At 42.5% G+C, this 19271-nt stretch overlaps 1 protein-coding gene across 1 annotated transcript in view; it reads right to left on the bottom strand.

The window, feature by feature from the left end:
* Positions 1-19271, bottom strand: part of MYO3A (myosin IIIA) — a 308489-nt gene that overhangs the window by 183184 nt on the left and 106034 nt on the right. The window contains exons 8-11 of the mRNA XM_073677531.1: positions 13314-13379; positions 4872-5027; positions 2919-3018; positions 1241-1357 (exon numbers count right to left, since the gene is read on the bottom strand). Coding sequence (XP_073533632.1) covers positions 1241-1357; positions 2919-3018; positions 4872-5027; positions 13314-13379 — 439 coding nt within the window. The remainder of the gene's footprint in view (positions 1-1240; positions 1358-2918; positions 3019-4871; positions 5028-13313; positions 13380-19271) is intronic.

Here is a 19271-nt window from a genome sequence, read left to right as displayed (position 1 = left end):
ACATGGCCTGGGTAGGAATCCTGTTGGTCACAGATCCTGCCGACTACGCTAGATGAAGTGACCGCGGGCAAGGCCGCGCATTGGTATCTATAATCTGGCCCAGCAAGATCCCCACACACAGACTCCATCTTGATAACCGTATCTTTACTCGTATACATTTTTAACAGCAAAGAAAAACAATAAATGACAACAGTAAATATGCACAGTAATAACGTGTACTTATAAGCTGACCCTCACTGTCCCTACTCACACGTTACCAGTCCTTTACTCCAGAAGGATGTGTCCCCCGTCGCAGGCCTGTCTGTCTTTGCAGGAGGGCGTCCCAGCCGGAGAAAAAAACAGGAACAACAAATTACGCTGAAAGGAGGGAATACTTCGGCCTCTCGCCAGAGGAACCGCTTACAGTCTCTCTGATCCGGATAGCAGCTTTTGTGGATCCCTTATGTAGTCCACACTCCAGTAGCAGGGAGTGTAATAGCTGTATCCCTCAGCAGTGAAGAAGCTGGGGAAGGCCCCGAGGATATGGTGTCAGGTAAAAGAAATCCCGTTGAGGGTCTCTCCTGCGCCACACACGAGGGCCTGCACACCGTCCTGGCTCTTTTCACAGACCACAGCAAACTCTTTTCGCGCTTTTTTCTGCTTCCCACTTTGGTCACGTGACTCTCTAGGGCCGGACACAGGAGGCTCAGTCTTTTTCTCTGTCATCACACCCTGCGCAGGTGCAACCTCTGGCCACAAGGTGGCAACATCATCCTGTGTAATCACTTCTGTAACAGGCTCTATATCAATAATCACAGAACAGCCAGAGCCGGCCAGCTCACTACACGGGTCTGAATACTTTCCGTACCCACTGTAACTGTATTACAGAGACTATGCTACTTCAACTAAACCATGGCTGCAGTCCATGGGTTTAACAGCACTGTCTGGGTACTATCAACTATAATATTGCATAGGAATCGCTAAAGCTATCTAAAATACACACATAGCCACCCCAACAAGTTTTGCCTAGACAGGCTTCCTTAGGGGGCTGGGGCTATAATGAGTAATGGAATGAAGCAGCCACCAGACATGGCTTATTGTGATGCTATGTAAAACCATAAAAATCTGGTTCTACATAGCAGATTCTATCAAGACCAAAATACTTTTAGTGAAAAATTATTTTTAGTGAAAAATAAAGTTAGTATTTTGAAGATTATGAGACAGTGCTACATTTACAACGAAATCTTTAAATTAATCAGACCTGTGATGAGTAGAGATCCAAACTTCGGAATGGGTTGACCGCAATGAGAATATCCCCCACATAGGTGTAAATCTGATCCCTGTTGTATCGTTTCTGAAGCTGGTCAGTCACAGTGTTCTGTAACAAGCAATAGAGGAAAGCATGGAACAGGCAAGTTCTAATATTACACTACTATTGAAATATAATACTGGGATTTAGTCTCCCGAAGTGCAAATTAGTGTTTTTTTGGTGTTTTTTTCCCCTTTTAGCAGGACTGGGTATTTCTCTGTAATGATGGAGATAAGTCAGCATTAATACTAGGCAACTACATTTTAGGACTCATGCAGATGAGTGTATAAATCGGACGTGTTCAATCCAATTTTTAATCAGCACACTGACCATGTTATTCAATAGTGCTGTTCAGACAAATGATTTTTTTCAGTGTCTGGGAGAAAAAAAAAATCATAGCAAGCACCACTTGCATCCGAGTCTTGGATGAAACTCACACAGTCAAGTCTATGGGTGCAAGAAAAAAAAAATCTAATTCCATTGCACGCAGTGTTACAGAGTTCAGTTTTAATTTGTTAGTTACATATGGCAATGGCTCTCTTAGCTTGCACCTGTTCACACCTTTTCTGTTTGGAAGTGATGGTCAATTTTTGATATTTGTATACACAGACTTTCTGACCGAGCACTCCATCCATCAGTCTATGGCAGTTTTAATCACAGCCTAATCCTACCTACCCATATAATTGCAGGAGAGGTTTCATATTAGGTTAGGTTCCCAGCAAAGAAGATCGCCTTGTTAATGGCTATTGTTCACACATGAAATGGCCAATTTATGCGCTAAGTATCTTCAGCAATGCAATTTAAATTTCATATATTCCATGTTCAAAAACATTGATTAAACTCAGAACGATTGTCTCGTACGAGAAAATCACTATTGTGTGCATGATCCCTTGGGTTGCCTTCATACATCCATGTGATACGTCTGTGTGCTCTCGTTTTTTTCTCAGACAGCTCACTGATCTATATATATATTAATTTTAAAAATGGATTCATGAGTACGGTTCGTAACACTCAGAGCACATCCTAGTCTCATCCGTTTTGTGGATCAGACTCAGCCATTAAAGTGTAGGGTGATTTGAGATTTTGTTGCTGTATTTTTAGAATATCTGATGAGGTGTCTGCAATCAATGTTAAAGATGTCTGAAACATTTAGTATATGAGCACCTAATTCAACAGGAATGTTTTTAAAGGGAAAAACATTTGGTTACTGCTCAAAGTAGAAGACTGTAATCCATGGTAGATGCGGTCATAGAATTGAAATGATGAATTGGCCATTTAGATGCCTCAAACCTAAGACTGGATATTTTGGAGGATCATTCATCATCCATGTGACTTTCAGTAGCCGATTACATTTTATGTCTCTTAAAGGATTTATCTAATCTCAGACATTAGTGGCACACCCTTGGATATTGACTACGATGGCAAACCATGCGGACATCCAGAAGTATCTGCCACTTGTTTTAGTTGGAGACAAACAGATATTGAAGGCATGTTCTAACAATACACCATTACTGCCTGTGATGAGTCAACTACTAAACACTATTACTACTTCTAATAATATCATAAAAAGCAATAATAATAATAATAGCAAAAGTTGAAATTTTACACTTCAAAATATTCCAAATCATACCTCATCCAGGACCTCTAAGGTGGCCAAGTCATCCACATCATTCTGGTTGGATGTCATAGACTCTCTGAAGATTCCTTTCTTCGTATGAATCCTCTCATGCCTAAACACCAAAACCCAAGTATTATTATCTCGATGGTCTCCAAATAACAAAAAAAAAATCTTAAAAATTTGAACAAATAAACCAGAACTTTTGACCACAAGCTTAGAAGGCTGTGATTTTTAGCCTTGCTATGTAGACTACTGTGAAATACATGAAGGATCGCAGATTGCAGACATGAGAGCGGTGAATGTCTGGTGCAATGTAAAAGAGCCTCATCTGCAGTCAAATGATATACTAGCAGAATATAGCACAACTGTTTATGTCAGGAGTGTCATGGTGACCGAATATGTACTTTGAATAAATACAAACTCTCCTAGGAAAAAAAAAAAGAAATGTCCAATTTTGACCAGAGCTATTATAGAGGGAGACATTCACTTCTGGAGTGACTTTAAACATAGTCTTTGGAAATAATAATTGCAAGACACAGACGGCATTTTTTTTTTGTGTGACCCTTTTTTAACTTTATTTGTGATTGTGGCTTTCAATTTTTTTTTTACGCGGTTCACATTTTTCTCTATTACCAACACAGCATGTGAACCCAGCCTGACACTTAATCTGTCACCAGGCTTTTGCTATGTAATCTAAGAGCAGTATCATGTAGGAACAGAGACCCTGATTCCAGCGATGTGTCACTTACTAGGCTGCTTGCTGCAGTTTTGATAAAATTGTTGTTTTATCTGCTGCAGATCTTTCAGTTCTCTAAATGCTGAGCTCTGTATAACCCCGCCCACACCACTGATTGGCAGCTTTATGTACACACTGTGCATAGGCAGAAAGCTGCTAATCAGTGGTGTCGGCAGGGATATACAGAGCTCATGAACATGGGGGACTGCCTGGCAGCAGGTTTACTAGTCCTCTTGTGATAATCTCCTGCTAATAAAACTGATTTTATCAAAACTACAACAAGCAGCCGAGTAAGTGACACATCGCTGATGTCAGATTCTCTGTTTCTATGTAATGCCGCTCTCAGTGTAAGTGGTAAAAATCTGGTGACAGATTCCATTTAATAAGAGATTCTAGCTACACGCTCTATGTATAATGAAAATAGTGACACCAAATTGTCAATTTGTTCGTATATTTGCAGGAGGAATAACAGAGGTAAAGTAATGTGTTCTAGGAAAAGATATTTTAGAATTGCTATTTTATTTAATTATTTTATTTAGTTTAATTTATGTACTAAAATAGACATCAGAACTGACATGAACTATTTAAAGGGAACCTGTCAGAACAGTTTTTCTAATCACACTAGTGGTACGGCTGTATAGGTCTAAGTACATGAATGAAAATGATACCATTCTTGTAGCAATCCGATGAGCTAGCGCTGGGATATCAAGCTTTAAAGCCACTTGCAAATTAGCCTGAAAGTGCTCTAGGGGCATGTCAATGCAAAGTAGATCGATACACCCCCCCAAAGACCTTCCAGGCTTATTTACTTATGGCTTTAAAGCTTAATTCCCCAGCTCATGGCATTACTTCAAGTCAGGTATCATTTTTATTGTTGTACTTGGACCTATACAGTCATACCACTAGTATGATTAATAAAAATCATCCCTTTAAAGAATACATTTGTGCATAAAATAAGTGCTAATAGTATATAATAAGCAAGCTACAGCACAGTTACCACGTATACTGCTTTCCCTTTAATACACTTTTTATAAACATTCTTTTTGCTATGCCATAAAATGCCAATAAATTTCCACATCTGGTTAATGCAGGCTGCTTTTTTCCTCGCTAATTTAGAGAAAAATGAGTCTTAATGAAACTCCATTTAGGGCAGCATGTGAAGATTAAGCAGAGCGCTATGACAGTGCTTTCCAGGCAAGGAATATACAGAGCAGGAATACGTTGTTTACCTCTTCTTCTCCAATATCCCCATTTGATGGTGGATATCTATGAATTCCATTAGCTGCTTTTGAAGTGCTATTTCATTATGTCTAATTTGCCTAATAAAAGCATGTTCCAAAAGATCACAAACCATAGGACGTTTTTCAAAATCTTTGGTAAGGCACCTGAAATGCAAAATATGAAATATTAAATATTACTCTTTATATAAAAGCTGTACATCGAAATATGGAATAGCAGAGAATATCGATGCTTTCTGAAAAGACAATCCCTAAAGTTATACTATATCATACCTCAGACCCAGTAAGATATTCCTTTCTCATTCTAGACTTCAGAAACAGTAGAGATGAGCAAAACTTCTCAAATCCAAATTCGCCAGCTTTGCCAAATTTTTCCCAAAAAGCTAATTTGCAGAATTGAATCACAAGTATTGCAAAACTCCCAATTACTCTTAAAAGACGTGTGCAACACTCTGAGGTCTACTAGGACTGTATCTAACCTGTTTCAAGTTTTGTCTCTTCAGAGAGCAAGAGGACTTGAATACTAGCACCACCTATTGGAAGTAGCAATTTTTTAAGTCAATATTGACCCTTTATCGAGCCTTGCCACCAGGGCCAGCTCCAGGTTTTTGTGGGCCCTGGCCAAAAGAGTCTCAGTGGCCCCTTTAACACATACCACGATTCAAGATGCACAGATACCGCAGAGAAATATATATAGCACAATGCCAAAGATGTCACTTACTTCTTACATTACTTGAGTGATATCTATTGTAAATTCTACAATAGCTCAGAAACCGGTGAATCCTCGCAGCGCACAGTGCAGACCGGACAGTATAGTCCTCCATGCAGTATTATGGGCACCATATATTGCTCCATACAGAATAATGGACTCCATATAATGCTTCATACAGAATAATGGACCCCATATAATACTCCATACAGGAAACTGGCCCCCACAAAATGCTCCATGCAGAATACTGGCCCCATATAAAGCTCCATACAGAATACTGGGCCCCATATGACGTTCCATACAGAATACTGGCCCCCATATAATGCTCCATACAGAATACTGGCCCCCATATAATGCTCCATACAGAATACTGGCCCCCATATAATGTTCCATACTGGCTGTGCCCCCATATAATGTTCCATACTGACTGTGCCCCCATATAATGCCCCATGCAGGCTGGGCCCCCGTATAATGCCCCAAGCCTCCTGGGCCCACATATAATGCCCCATGCAGGTGCCCCATATAATGCCCCATGCAGGTGCCCCATATAATGCCCCATACCTCTGTGGCACCCCAGGCCTGGCTGCCACAAATGTGATTAATCTGCGTCTGAGAGCAGGAGGGAGGTTCCCTGGTCAGGGACAATTAGCATGCAGCACCTCCTGTCCCAGGCCAGTAGGGGGAGCTGGCTGCCCTATAAAAGCTGGAACTGGGGCAGGGTTAGAGAAACCAGAACCCACTTCTGAAGTGACCAGAAGGGTTTCTTAGAGGAAGGGACAGGTCAGCAGCAGCTGAGGAGTCCGTGAGGCAGAGGAGAGACTGCGAGCCAGGGACAGAGGCGACGAGAGCCGATCCTGGCAGGGAATCAATCTAACCAGACATTGTGGTCCGAGGCTGTCCGGGTTATTATTCCCAGCAGCAAAGAACCAACCCGCGAGGGATTTCAGGTCCCTTGGCCTAAGAAGCCTGGAGGCTCCGCCACACAGAGGGACCAGTACAGCGAGGAGAAAGCAAAAGGTACCCAAGGCCCGAGTCGCAAGCCATACACGCGAGAAGTACACGGCAAGCTCAGGGACGTGGGCTATTACACCACGAAGAGGGAGATAGTCGGAAAGAGCATAGAGAGAACGGTAGGCCTACACACTCACCCTGACCAGTGGGGCTCCCCCGAATGCTCTCAGACACCCAGGCCCATTCCTAACCGGTACTACTGTTGGGTCATTAATAACATCTACAATAAAGACCCAGAAATGTTTTGAAACGGACTCTGAACTTTTACTATTGCGGCCGGCACTATCATCCCCAGCACCCACCTACACTGCCCTGAGGCCACACTCCTCCCGTGGGGAGTTATCCTACCCTTGAGCTGCACACCAACACCAGCCTCTGCGGTCTGCCTAGCAGCGGCGGTTATCCCTGACCGCAATCCACGGGTGGTGTAGTCGGACATTCACAAATCTATAAATAGACTGCCACAACATTGGTCTGACCACCCTGAGCAACGGGACTGGGATGCCACTACTACCCCCATCAGCACCATACACCAGAAGACCCGGTTTTGAGTACCCCACGGCCCAGGGGGTGAGTCACCTCCATACATAAAAAAAAAAAAATCAAATACTCACCTCACCTGCTGCCGCTGCTCCGGACTCCTCAGCCGCGTAGCCGTCTTCACGCTCTGCGCTTTGACTGCTCAGTAGAGGGTGCGGTGGAAAGACATCATCACGCCCTCTGACCTGAGATGTCACAGTGCAGCAGCCGGGGAAGATACAGGACCTGCTGCAGAGGCACGGGGAGAGGTAAGTATTGAGCCGGGTACCAGAGCAAGCTTGGGGGGGTGCTGGCTCTCCTCCGCTCACGGGTCCCATAACTCGCCGGGGTGCCCGACGACGAGTGGTTCCCCCCGCCTGCTCAGGGCCAAGGCACTTGCCCGGGTGTGCCGTGTGCTGACACCGGGCCTGTTTGCCACATAACTTAGGATAAAAGCCAAACCAAAATCTCAATTCGCAGACACATTTTTGTAGGGTGTTCCCCCCCCGCAGTGCAAAGCATGACATTTTTTTGGCTGTATGAGTGACCTCTGTGGTCTAAGAGGTAATGTTTCTCTTTGTGGAGAGTGACATAGCTGACGTGCCAATGTAAGGAGACTTATAGGTCATGCAATGCTCCTTTGGGAAATTAAATTTGCAAATTGTCTTTTCCAAGAGGAAGAGGACTTGAACTCTAGTGCCAATTATTAGAAGTGGCAATCCTAAAAGTCAATATCAACCCTTTAACGATGCTTTCCTCTCTGAAGAGACAATTTGCATATTTAATTTCCCAGAGGAGCATTGCATGGCCTATTTGGCTCCTTACTCTGGCATGTCAGACATGTTACTCTCCACAAAGAGAAACATTACCCCTTTGAAGTTCTTTAGCACAAATACAGTTTTAGTAATGTCTGAGCGAAGTTACCAAATATACAGCCACCAGAATCACCCAGTGCCCAGTCAGCGAGTTGTAACGCCCCTGGCCATGCTTGCTCGTACAGGTGGAATACTACAATGGTCCTCAAAATATATTTAGAGGAACCCTTCACAACTAAATCATATGGCCTATAGAGAACATTGAAGGAGTTTATGATCTACAAATTTATGTAAATAAATATCTTTATTCTCCAAATATTAAAAACAGACAAAATTGCATAGACATAGCTTGACAAAATAAAGACAATCTGAAATTAAATGGAAAGGTAACTCTGTGCATACCACACATGTAATAATAGTCAGTGAAACCACTAGTTACACAAGTATAGGTGATGATAGGAGCTACAAATATACATAGATGTCTCAAAGGACACTCAAATGTATGTAGTAATACATGCCCAACTAGCATGCACAAGTCCATCAATAGTGTCTCATACAGTATGTGGCATAGATGAGATTAAGCACTATTATTTCAAAATATTGATAAACAGTTAAAGAATAACACTGCACACAAGTGAGCACCCTCTCTATTCTTTGACTAAGCAAGCACCTATCCTTTAAAGTTTAAATGCATCAGATAATAGTCTTTTTAGCTGAAGCCATGGTGACACTCTGTGTTGTATAAGAGTAGCCAGATTCCACTATACCCCGACGCGTTTCACTGCAACCGGCAATTTCATTGCTCGTACAGGTGTCTTTGGTATAATGTACCCTGGCAGATATAGATTTTTTCAAGGAATGGGCGATGTTGTCTGCGATATGCTGGTGTAGCGCACTCACAGCTTTCTTAGAGAAGTAAAGGCGACTGGGCAACTGGTACTGGGAGACTGCAACGGCCATCAGCTTTCGGAAACCTTCTGAATCCAGCAGGCGAAAAGGCAGCATTTTCGTGGCCAACAGGTTGGAGATGGTGGAGTTCAAGCTCTTTGCTTTGTCATGTGTAGGAGGAAATAATCTTTTACGTTACCACAACTACGGGACTGAGGGCTGGCTGCTCTGCTGAGAGATGGTGGAGTAGGGTGAGTATGACAAACTGCTGGACTGTGTGTGAGGTGCAGGCGGAGATGTTACGGTGGATTGAGAAACATGTGGTGTGCTTGGTGAAACAAAAACAGCAGGCGTGTCCGCTTCCGTTACAGCTGATGGGCTCTTACTCACCCCAACTGGAGTGGGTAAACAAGTGGAGGTTCTGCAGCCGGAGACCAGCGTGAGAACACTTGGCACGGTGACGGAGGAGGAATAAGCAACAGATGCGCATGATGGGGCGTCCGATGGTTGGTGAGGCTCACTAGTCTGCCTTTTAACGCAGTGGGATTCCCAAACTAACGCATGTTGATTGGGCATGTGCCGGTTCAAGCATGTAGTAGTCAAATTATTGCAATTATTGCAATTTTTGCCTCTACTGCGTCTTTTTTTTGCAAAGTTGGCAGATAATGTGAGTTGAGTCATCCTTTGCGGTCTCAAAAAACGCCCAGACTAGGCTACTCTTGCCGGCCTTGCAAACTGCAGACCCTCGATCTCTGCTGGCCACAGCCACAGTTGTGGCTGGGGATTTAGTGCTTGTCGAGGTTGCATCACTCCGGGTCTGTGCAGGAGGCTGCAACGTAACTTCCTCGTCTTCCTCCTCCTCCACCTCCTCTGCTGAGCTACTCAACTGTGTGCCTTTGGGTTCACACCAAGTGGGATCTACAACCTCATCGTCATCCTCTCTGTTCTCCCACTCCTCGCCCGGAGAGTCACCCTCCTCCTCTTCCTGTCCTGATAGCACAGTACAGTCCGTGTGCGCCTCAGGTATCTGAGTCTCATCAGGATCACCTCCCCCCGGGGGTTAATGTCTGGTAATGAGATTCAGGATTCTGCTCGGACCTTACTTCGTCCAGCCCCGGATCCAACAGAAAATTTTTTGGGGGATTGGTGCACATGCTTTCCTCCTCTTGAGTCTGTGAATCTTTGGAACAGACCTCTGATGCCCATGGCATAGAATGTGTGTACAGCTCAGCTAATTCTTTGGTTCCCTACAGTAAGTTGGGAGGTTGGAGAGTTGTGATACAGGGGGAAACAAGGGTAATTGGGGTGCCACCTCTGAGGACTGTACTGTGTGTGATGTTGAGGAGGAGGAGAGGCCACTTGATCCACTATCCACTGCAGCACATCCTCTTTCTGGCCCTCATCTACAAGGTGTACCGCTGTGTGGCTGCCAAAGAAGGGGAGTGGAGTAGCTTGTCCAGTAACAGAAGTTGTCAGTTGTCTTTGGATAGGACGAGACGGTGTTCATTCACTAGAGCTTTCCCTAATATTACCACCTACCTCACGTACACCTTGAAATGGCACCAAAACAACATGTCCGCTCTCTATATGGAGAGGGACATGTGACTTCGGCAGCCAATGACACAAGCCCTTGTGGATGGTCCCCGCACCCTGATTAGCTGCTGGAATCTCCACACATTAAGTTAAGAAAAAAAAAATTAGAAATAACAGTCTGCCGCTCCTCTGACCTCTCCTCACCCCCTCCCCTCATCAAACACGTCCCCTCTCCCGCTCATCATAGAGCAGCTCATCATAGAGCACCAGGATCCCAGCCAAAGTTCTAAAAAATACACTAGTGAAAACTAGTGGACTTGCACCATGAAGCGAGTATGTGTTACTTTACCACAATGGTTTTGTCATTGTCACAACGATGCAATCTTCTGCAATGTGTGAAATGGCAGTGGCCGTTTTAAGCATTTTGAACAAAGTGAATTGCAAATTGGTCAAATTCATGGAAAATTCCTAAAAATTCAACACAAATTAAATTTATATAGAATTGATTCACTCATTTCTAATTTCTAGATTTATCAACAGATACGAGTAGGGTTCATCATAAGTAATAGTGACTGGCTTTGTATATCTGTTATGGTCTGACTGGGAACTTTAAGGAGTTGGCCAATAAACACCATATATCTCCTACTTACAGTATAGGCAATGATTTTATGATCACTTGTAATTCAACCACTGGGTCCTCCACCGATCATAAGAAGGGAAGTCCCAATGTCCTCTGTATGAATAGAGCAATACTGAGCATGTGCGATCACAATGATGGCAGTCGCACATGCTCACTATTGTTTCATTTGCACTAAAAGTTTTTGGCCTCCTGCTGTCAACATCAATGGGGGTCTAAGTAATCAGATCTCCATTGATAATACCTATATCATGAATTTTATGGATAAGTGAAATATGTTGCTATTCATCTGTGCCAGATTCGATGCCAAATGCCAGTGCCGTTTCCTGTGCTCTGATGACATCATCCACCTGGGTAATTTACATCTGGCTATGGCAGCAGGATGCCGCTTGAGTATTCAAGTAGCTGGGATACATACCACTACTACTCTGCACTGGTGTAAATCATTCTTTGTGTGTTCATGGTAAAATATTTTAGTGGTATTTTCACAAGCTTCAGGGTCAGGTAAGTGTCTACAATACAGTCATAACAGAAGTTGAATGCCATGTATACATAAAAGTAACCCATATTTCAAAATCAAAAGCTAAATACCTAATTTACATAAAGAGGCGAAAAATCAAACGTCCACTGTCTGTAGACATTACACGTTATGTTTAAAGAGCAGCCACCCTAGAAAATCCTGATACTTTGAATAGCTCTGCTTGGATCTATACTTAATACTGATTTGCTTGCAGAAAAAAAAATAAAAATACCAAATTCTTGGTTAAGTTTGCATCTGGAAATTTGCATTCATGTGATAAATATGCAGATATGCAAAGAGATTTAGTCATTGCATAGGATGTTCAGAGTGAACACAAGTTGAAGGAATAGTATACAAAAAGGCTTTTTGACAGTAACAGACATTTTAAGGAATGCACAAGTAACACGACATTCAGTGACCAATAACAGCCGTATACAGGCTTGGACTGGCCCACAGGAGAATAGGAGAATCATCTGGTGGGCCCCTATACAAGAGTAAGCCACCATCCTCTTATATGAGCAGTACTGTTGGCACTGTAAAATTGAATCACTATGTACAGACAAAGGCAGCATCTTATTCATTTATAATCTACCCAGTTTATTATTATATAAATTTATGATTGAGGATAAAGTTACATTTGCATGTAGCTGAAGAGTGGGACCAGGAGTTGGTTACTGGTGGGTCCTTGGCACCCCACTCTGACACTGGCTGTGTACGCCACATAATACACAATGACACAGTTTAAATGCAGTAATACTACTATATAATACATATTAAATATTCTCTGTTATTTCAACAGACTCTGCACAAATCATTAGTACAAGTTAATATATGAAAATTTGCAATATATCTTATCAGAAAATTCTTCTTTTTTCTCCACTTATGAGTCACTTCTTCTCCTGTGTCGTGAATGAACTCATCATCCACTCTCAAAAACATCCCAATATCCATCCTGGTCAAAACTAGATGAACAGGCAGCACAGTTAAGCATCAGCTTACAGCTGCCAATTGAAGTCTATGGTGAAAACAGGGGAAGGAGGTGGGTGAAGCAAAGTGAGAGAGAAGCAAAGGAAGGCACCAACAATTGGTGCTGCAGCTGTCTAGCTGTGTTTTATCTTACCCTAGAGCTGGATTCACAGCTATTCTGCTGAGTACAGCTACAGCGGGTGAGATAAGTATTGAACACGTCACCAATTTTCTAAGTAAATATATTTCTAAAGGTGGCATTGACATCAAATTCTCACCAGATGTCATAACAACCCATTCAATCCACACAGGAAAAGAGATCACCATAGATGTCCATAAATTAAGTTATGTGTATTAATGAGAAGCATCGAAATCTTCAAACCGCCGATCAGTGGGGTTTCTGAATCCCGAACCCCCACCAATCTCATATTGATGAACTTTCAACAATTTATAAGTTCTGGACAACCCCTTTTAAACAAATTGATGCTGCTGTGGAGCTAAAGGGTCAATTGCTGTTAATATGAATTCTCCTAGATCAAAATGCATCAAATTATACGTGTAGATTTACCTCCAGATCACTGAAAGTGGTACCTTAACGTATTGAAGGTGCTAGAATCTGCGTACCTGTGCACATTGGTGCAGTCTACTGTAACGTGGTAATAAAATAAAATATTGTGTGTACCAGGTAAAATCAAGTCATGCTACGATGGAAGAAAACACGGCACCTTGATCCACCACAAAACTCCAATTCTTCTACCAAACACATTTAAAAAAATTTATTTGGAGGAGACTTGGACTTTTCTTGAGTAAGAAAAATATATTATGTTTTACTCACTTGCTAATAAAGTCATTAAACTCTGGTGACCACAATTCTGGCTGACGCAAAGATGGAGGTGGGTTCCTGTAAAACAAAAATGTTATCATTATAAATATAATAAAACAATACAATGTTTTATTCCTTTTTTTGCTTTTTTAACTTTTTAATCTAGTATTAATGCCAACAGCCTATGATACCTGCTGACATAGTGATGGATGGATAATGTTAAAAAAAAAACATGAATCAGCCAGCGTGAGCCCATAACCAGGATTAGAAAGACATTGTTGCCTTCTTCAAAAAACAGCATCACCATTGATTGATGTAATTGGGGTGGAATTGTTTTTTGGAAGAATGCCAGCCATGTTTTTACTAAATGTGGACAGCCCCTGTAAACATTCCCGACATAGGAAATTCTGATATGTCCACTGATACGTCCTATATCGGGTGTGGGCGTCTGCAGCAGGCGAGACAGAGATAGAACTAGAGTTGTTTTTTCAGATCCAAAGTTTCGGGTCCCCATTGTTTTCAATGGGATTCGGGTTCTGGTTCAAGTTCGGGTACAGCTCTGGTACCTCTGGACTAAAGTTCAGGTCTGGTACCAGAACCTGAACTTCCACGGGTTCGCTCATCTATACAGGTCAGTAATGTTCCTATATATTGCAATACTGTGGTATTGTAGTATCTGTAGAACATATGATCATATGTTCAATTCTCATAGTAGGACTGAAAACGAAAAAGAAAATATGAAAGTCTAAATTTTTCCATTATTTACAATAAAGAAATCAACATAAAAATAAACATAAAAAAAACCAAAATCATGTACAATAATTATCATCTCCGTAAAAGTCTGATCGATCAAAATCTAAAAATATTTAAACCCCGTACGCAAAACTCCAAAAAGGAAAAACAAATGAAAATGACAGAACTGATGTTTTTCAGATACTGTGCTTCCCTAAAAATATGCAATAAAAAGCAATTAAAACATCATATGTACCCAAAAATGGTACTAATAAAAATGTCAGCTCGCCACACAAAAAAAACCTCAACACAGCTCCAATGACCAGAAAAATTACAAATTTTTATTTATTTTTTTGCAAAGTTTTGAATTTTGTTTAGCAACTTAAAAACTAAAACATAACAAAACCTTATAAGTTTTGTATCGTTACAATCGTACTGACCTGAAGAATCATATTTCCAAGTAATTTTTACTATACAGTGAATGACATAAAAGTAAAATAACAGAATTGCATTTTTTTTTCATCATTTCACCATTTTTTCAGTACATTCTATGAAAAAGTGAATGGGGCCATTGAAAACTACAACTCGTCTCACAAAAAACAAGACTTCATATAGCCATGTCACCTGAAAAATAAAGTTAAAAGCTGCAACATTAGGCCATGGCGCCACTATCAGTATTTGGTCAGTATTCAGTCAGTATTTTTTCTCAGGAGTGGGAGTCAAAACCAGGTGAGGAACAATCAGAGAAAAGGTATAATAGAAACAAGTCACCAATTCTGCATTTATCACCCACTCCCGGTTTTAGCTCCCACTCCTGAGAAAAAATACTGACCGAATACTGACCAAATACTGATAGTGGGGCTGTGGCCTTAAGGAAACAATCTGGGCGAAACCCATGCACAGTGCAAAAGCTTCCACAGAGCACATGGAGCGGCGCATCCTTCAGAGACTTTCTCTTTGCTGTTATCTGAATCCCTCTGTCATGTGCTATCCATTTACAGGGGTTATTCAAGGCCTATTTAATTTTTTTTTACTACGGGCCTAAGAACAAACATGTAGTTAGTTACCAATTACCTGCTTGTTGTGCCCGGCGCCAATATCTACCGGCACAGAGTGGTCTGTGACCACTCCTGCCAGCGATTCAGCAGCTGCCACTGACGTCACGTTGACAGATCTCTGCTCTGTTGTGGGTGAGTCTGCAGACCACATGCTGATTGGCAGCTGACTCCCTGCTGCTTAACTGCAGGGAGCCGGCTGACAATCAGCATGACGTCGGCAGTCACAACCCATCCATAGAGCAGCCTGGAAGGGGAAGAGCTGCTCTGTTGACCTGGAGCTGCTGAATCGCCAGCAGAAGCGGTCGGTGGTCACTCTAAGCTGGCGCTGAGTAGAACAGGCACGTAGATGCTTTCGTTAACAACTGCCTGCCTGTTTTACTTAGACCCGTAGTAAATAAAAATATAATAGACGTGGAAAACTCCTGTTAGTGCATTGGATTTGCCTAAAGTTTTGCCTAAATGGACTAATTGTTAGAACCCTCCTGTTTGTTTTTTCCATCTTGTGTTTTGTGGTCACGTGACCATCTGCCTTTATATTCCAGCTCCGCCCTTCTGGCTGTGCTGGACTTCAGTGTTTGACTGCTTCTCTAGCCTGGTGCATCTGTGCCTTTTTCTGTCAGTTCGCTTGGTCCTTCTGGGACCTCTAGTACCTCTTTGTCAGTTTGTCTTTTTGTGTTCTGCAACAACTTCTCTGTTTAGGAGGTGTCCCATTTTTGTCCCAGTCCTTAGTTCTTTTAGGGACCCCTCCATTAATGCTATAGGTCTTCGTTCAGACTAGCCGAGGACTAAGGCGGGTCTGTTCGCTGGGAACAGGCAGCCTGCTACATCATAGGGATTCAGCTTAGTTTTACTTAGGGACAGCTTTCCCCTATCTTTCCTTAGTACATGTTGCAGATCATAACAGTAAGTCCAGCCAAAAAAAAAAACTAAAAGGAAAGAAATTCGGGGATCAGTATGGTTTCCATCCAGGATTTGGCTCAACGCCTGCAGGGATTGTCTCTGGAGGTGGCCGAGCTTGAGCAAGACGTGAGTAGCTGTTCTGGAGCGCATTTTGTTAAACCCAAGGTAGGACTGGCTGATGTTTTTTATGGTAAACAGCAAGATTTTTTTTCCTTTAAAAATGCTTGTTTGTTATATTTTCGTTTGAGACCAAGGTCGTCTGGGAATGAATCACAGCGCACTGGTTTTATTATGTCACTCTTGCACAATGAACCACAGGGGTGGGCCTTTTCTCTCCAGCCTAATAATCCGTGTTTATGGTCTGTAGAAAGATTTTTTTCTGCTATGGGTCTATTATATGATGATCCTGATCGAGTCTCTTCTGCAGAACTCAGGCGTTTGAATCAGGGGTCAGGTGATGTTGAAAAATATTACACACACTTTAGAAGATGGGCTTCAGAAGTTAAGTGGAATGATCCTGCGCTGAAATGTTTATTTCTTGCTGGTCTGAGTGAAAGGGTTGAGGATTTGCTAATTGCATTCCCCGCACCTGAGCCTATGCAGGATGCGTGCAGCTAGCTATTCGTGTGGACAGGAAACTGAGGTCCAGAGTGAATGAGGTAAAGACTTTTGTAATGTCAGGTTCTAGTCCCCAGAAAATCTGCTCTGATGGCGGAGAACCGATGGAGGTTGGGGCGAAGTCGCTCCCCTCTCAGGAGAGAGACCGGAGGTTCGCCGAGGGATTGTGTCTTTATTGTGGTAAAGCTGACCATTTGATTAAGTATTGTGAGCTTCGTTTTAGTAAAGAAAAAAAAGTAAGTTACGCCCGTATAGCTTGTTTACACTCTGCAGGAGTATTTCTTTCTGGGAGTACTACTTTGCAGGAAAATTTGATTGAATTTCAGGTATTTGTGGATTGTGGTTCAACACTTAATGTGATTGATAAAGGGTTTCTGGAAAACCTTAAATTGAAATCCAAACCTTTGTCATCACCTATTTCTGTGATTGTAATTGATAACACTCCCTTGAAATGTATTACTCACAAGGTTGCTGCATTTCCCCTCACTATCAATGGAGTTCACAAAGAAATTTTGGACTTGGTTGTATTAGAAAATTTACCCTCTCCGGTCATTTTAGGTTTGCCTTGGTTAAAACTGCACAATCCTTTACTGGACTGGTCTACTAATGTGATTAAGTCTTGGAGTCTGAAGTGCTATGATAAATGTTGTAATGGTCGCATTGCGGCTGTGGAAAAAGGGGAATTTCGGGTACCTATTCAAGATTTTTGGAGGGTTTTTTCAGAGGAGGAGTCGCAAGTTTTACCTCCTCATAGGGATTATGATTCCGCCATTGAGTTTGTTCCTGGAGCTACTCTTCTCAAGAGTCGCTTGTTTAATCTCACTAGCCCTGAAAGAAAGGCCTTGGAGGAGTACATACAGACTAGCCTGGCAGCTGGTCACATTAGACCTTCTAAGTCGCCTGTGGCAATTGGATTTTTCTTTGTTGGAAAAAAGGACGGGGGTTTATGTCCATGTCTGGATTTTCGTGAAATTATTAAGATTACCATACGCAATTCCTACCCATTGCCGTTAATTCCTGACTTGTTTAACCAGTTGATGGGGGCCAAGTGGTTCTCTAAAATTGATCTCCGGGGGGCATACAATTTGTTACGAGTGAAGGAGGGTGATGAATGGAAAACTGCTTTTAACACTCCGGTAGGTCATTTTGAGAATCTGGTGAAGGGTGATGCCTTTTGGTCTTACCAATGCACCTGCAGTTTTTCAGAACCTTATTAATGACATCCTGAGACCTTTGATTGGTAAGAATGTGGTTGTGTATTTGGATGGCATTTTGATTTATTCACCAGATCTAGAGTCCCATTGGCAGAGTGTACGTGAAGATTTGCAGTTATTGAATGATAATTCACTCTTTGCTAAGCTGGAAAAATGTGAGTTTGCTGTGCAGAAAATTAGTTTTTGGTCTACATTGTCTCCAGCAAGGGCTTTGAGGTGGACCCGGTGAAGGTTCAGGCTGTGCAGGAATGGCCTAGGCCTATTGGTTTGAAATCTATACAGAGATTTTTGGGTTTTGCCAATTATTACAGGAAATTCATTATGAATTTTTCTGTAATTGTTAAGCCTCTGACCGATCTCACCAGGAAAGGTGCGAATACGGCCCAGTGGACTACTGAGGCCATTGAAGCGTTTGAGTATCTCAAAGAGAGGTTCAGCTCTGCCCTTATCCTTATGCAGCCTGCTGAGACCAAGCCTTTTTTGGTCGAGGTTGATGCTTCATCGGTGGGGGTCGGAGCAGTTTTGTCTCAGGAGAACAAGGGCGGAGTACATCCTTGAGCCTTCTTTTCGAAAAAAATTTCGGAAACAGAACTGAATTATGATGTTGGAAATCGGGAGTTGCTGGCTATTAAACTCGCGTTTGAACATTGGCCTCATTTTTTGGAAGGCACTAGATTTCCTATTCAGGTTTTCACAGATCATAAGAATTTGATCTATCTGGATGCTGCCAAGTGCTTGAATGCCCGTCAAGCTAGGTGGGCACTTTTTTTCTCTCGGTTTAATTTTTCTGTTACCTATATCCCTGGTACTAACAATGATAAAGCCGATGCTTTATCTCGCAGCTTCTCTCCTACGGTCGGTTCCGAGGAGGAGGAGAGCATCTTACAGAAAGGAGTTGTGGTGGCGGCATTGGACTCTGTTTTGGAGAATGGGATTCTGAAAGCTCAAGATGATGCTCCATCTAACACTCCCCATGGGAGGTTGTTATTGCCTAGAGCCTTTAGGAGAGATTTGTTTGTGGACTGTCATGAGTCTCGGTTGGCAGGTCATCCAGGAATTTCGGAGACTAAGAGACTTATCAGTCGCAGTTTTTGGTGGCGTGGATGGCAAAAGGAAGTCATCAAGTGGGTGCGCCAGTGTACTGTGTGTGCTAGGTCAAAGGCTTCACATACTCCTGCTGCGGGGTTGCTTTGCCCTCTGCAGGTTCCTAGTGCGCCTTGGACGCATCTCACAATGGATTTTATTACTGATCTTCCTGTGTCCGAGGGTTTTACTGTCATCTGGGTGGTCGTGGACAGTTTTAGTAAGATGTGTCATTTGTTCCATTCATTATGTTGCCCTGCACCAAGACACTCACTAAGGCGTTTGTTAAGGAGATTGTCAAGCTCCATGGCGTTCCCACGGATATTGTTTCTGATAGAGGACCTCAGTTTGTGGCTCGCTTTTGG

This window comes from Phyllobates terribilis, unplaced genomic scaffold (assembly GCF_046119375.1).
Source record: "Phyllobates terribilis strain yellow unplaced genomic scaffold, ASM4611937v1 Scaffold_4__5_contigs__length_816908805, whole genome shotgun sequence".
NCBI classification, from domain to species: Eukaryota; Metazoa; Chordata; class Amphibia; order Anura; family Dendrobatidae; genus Phyllobates; species Phyllobates terribilis.
Note: the sequence above shows the minus strand (reverse complement) of the source record. Positions and strands in the feature narration are given on the sequence as shown.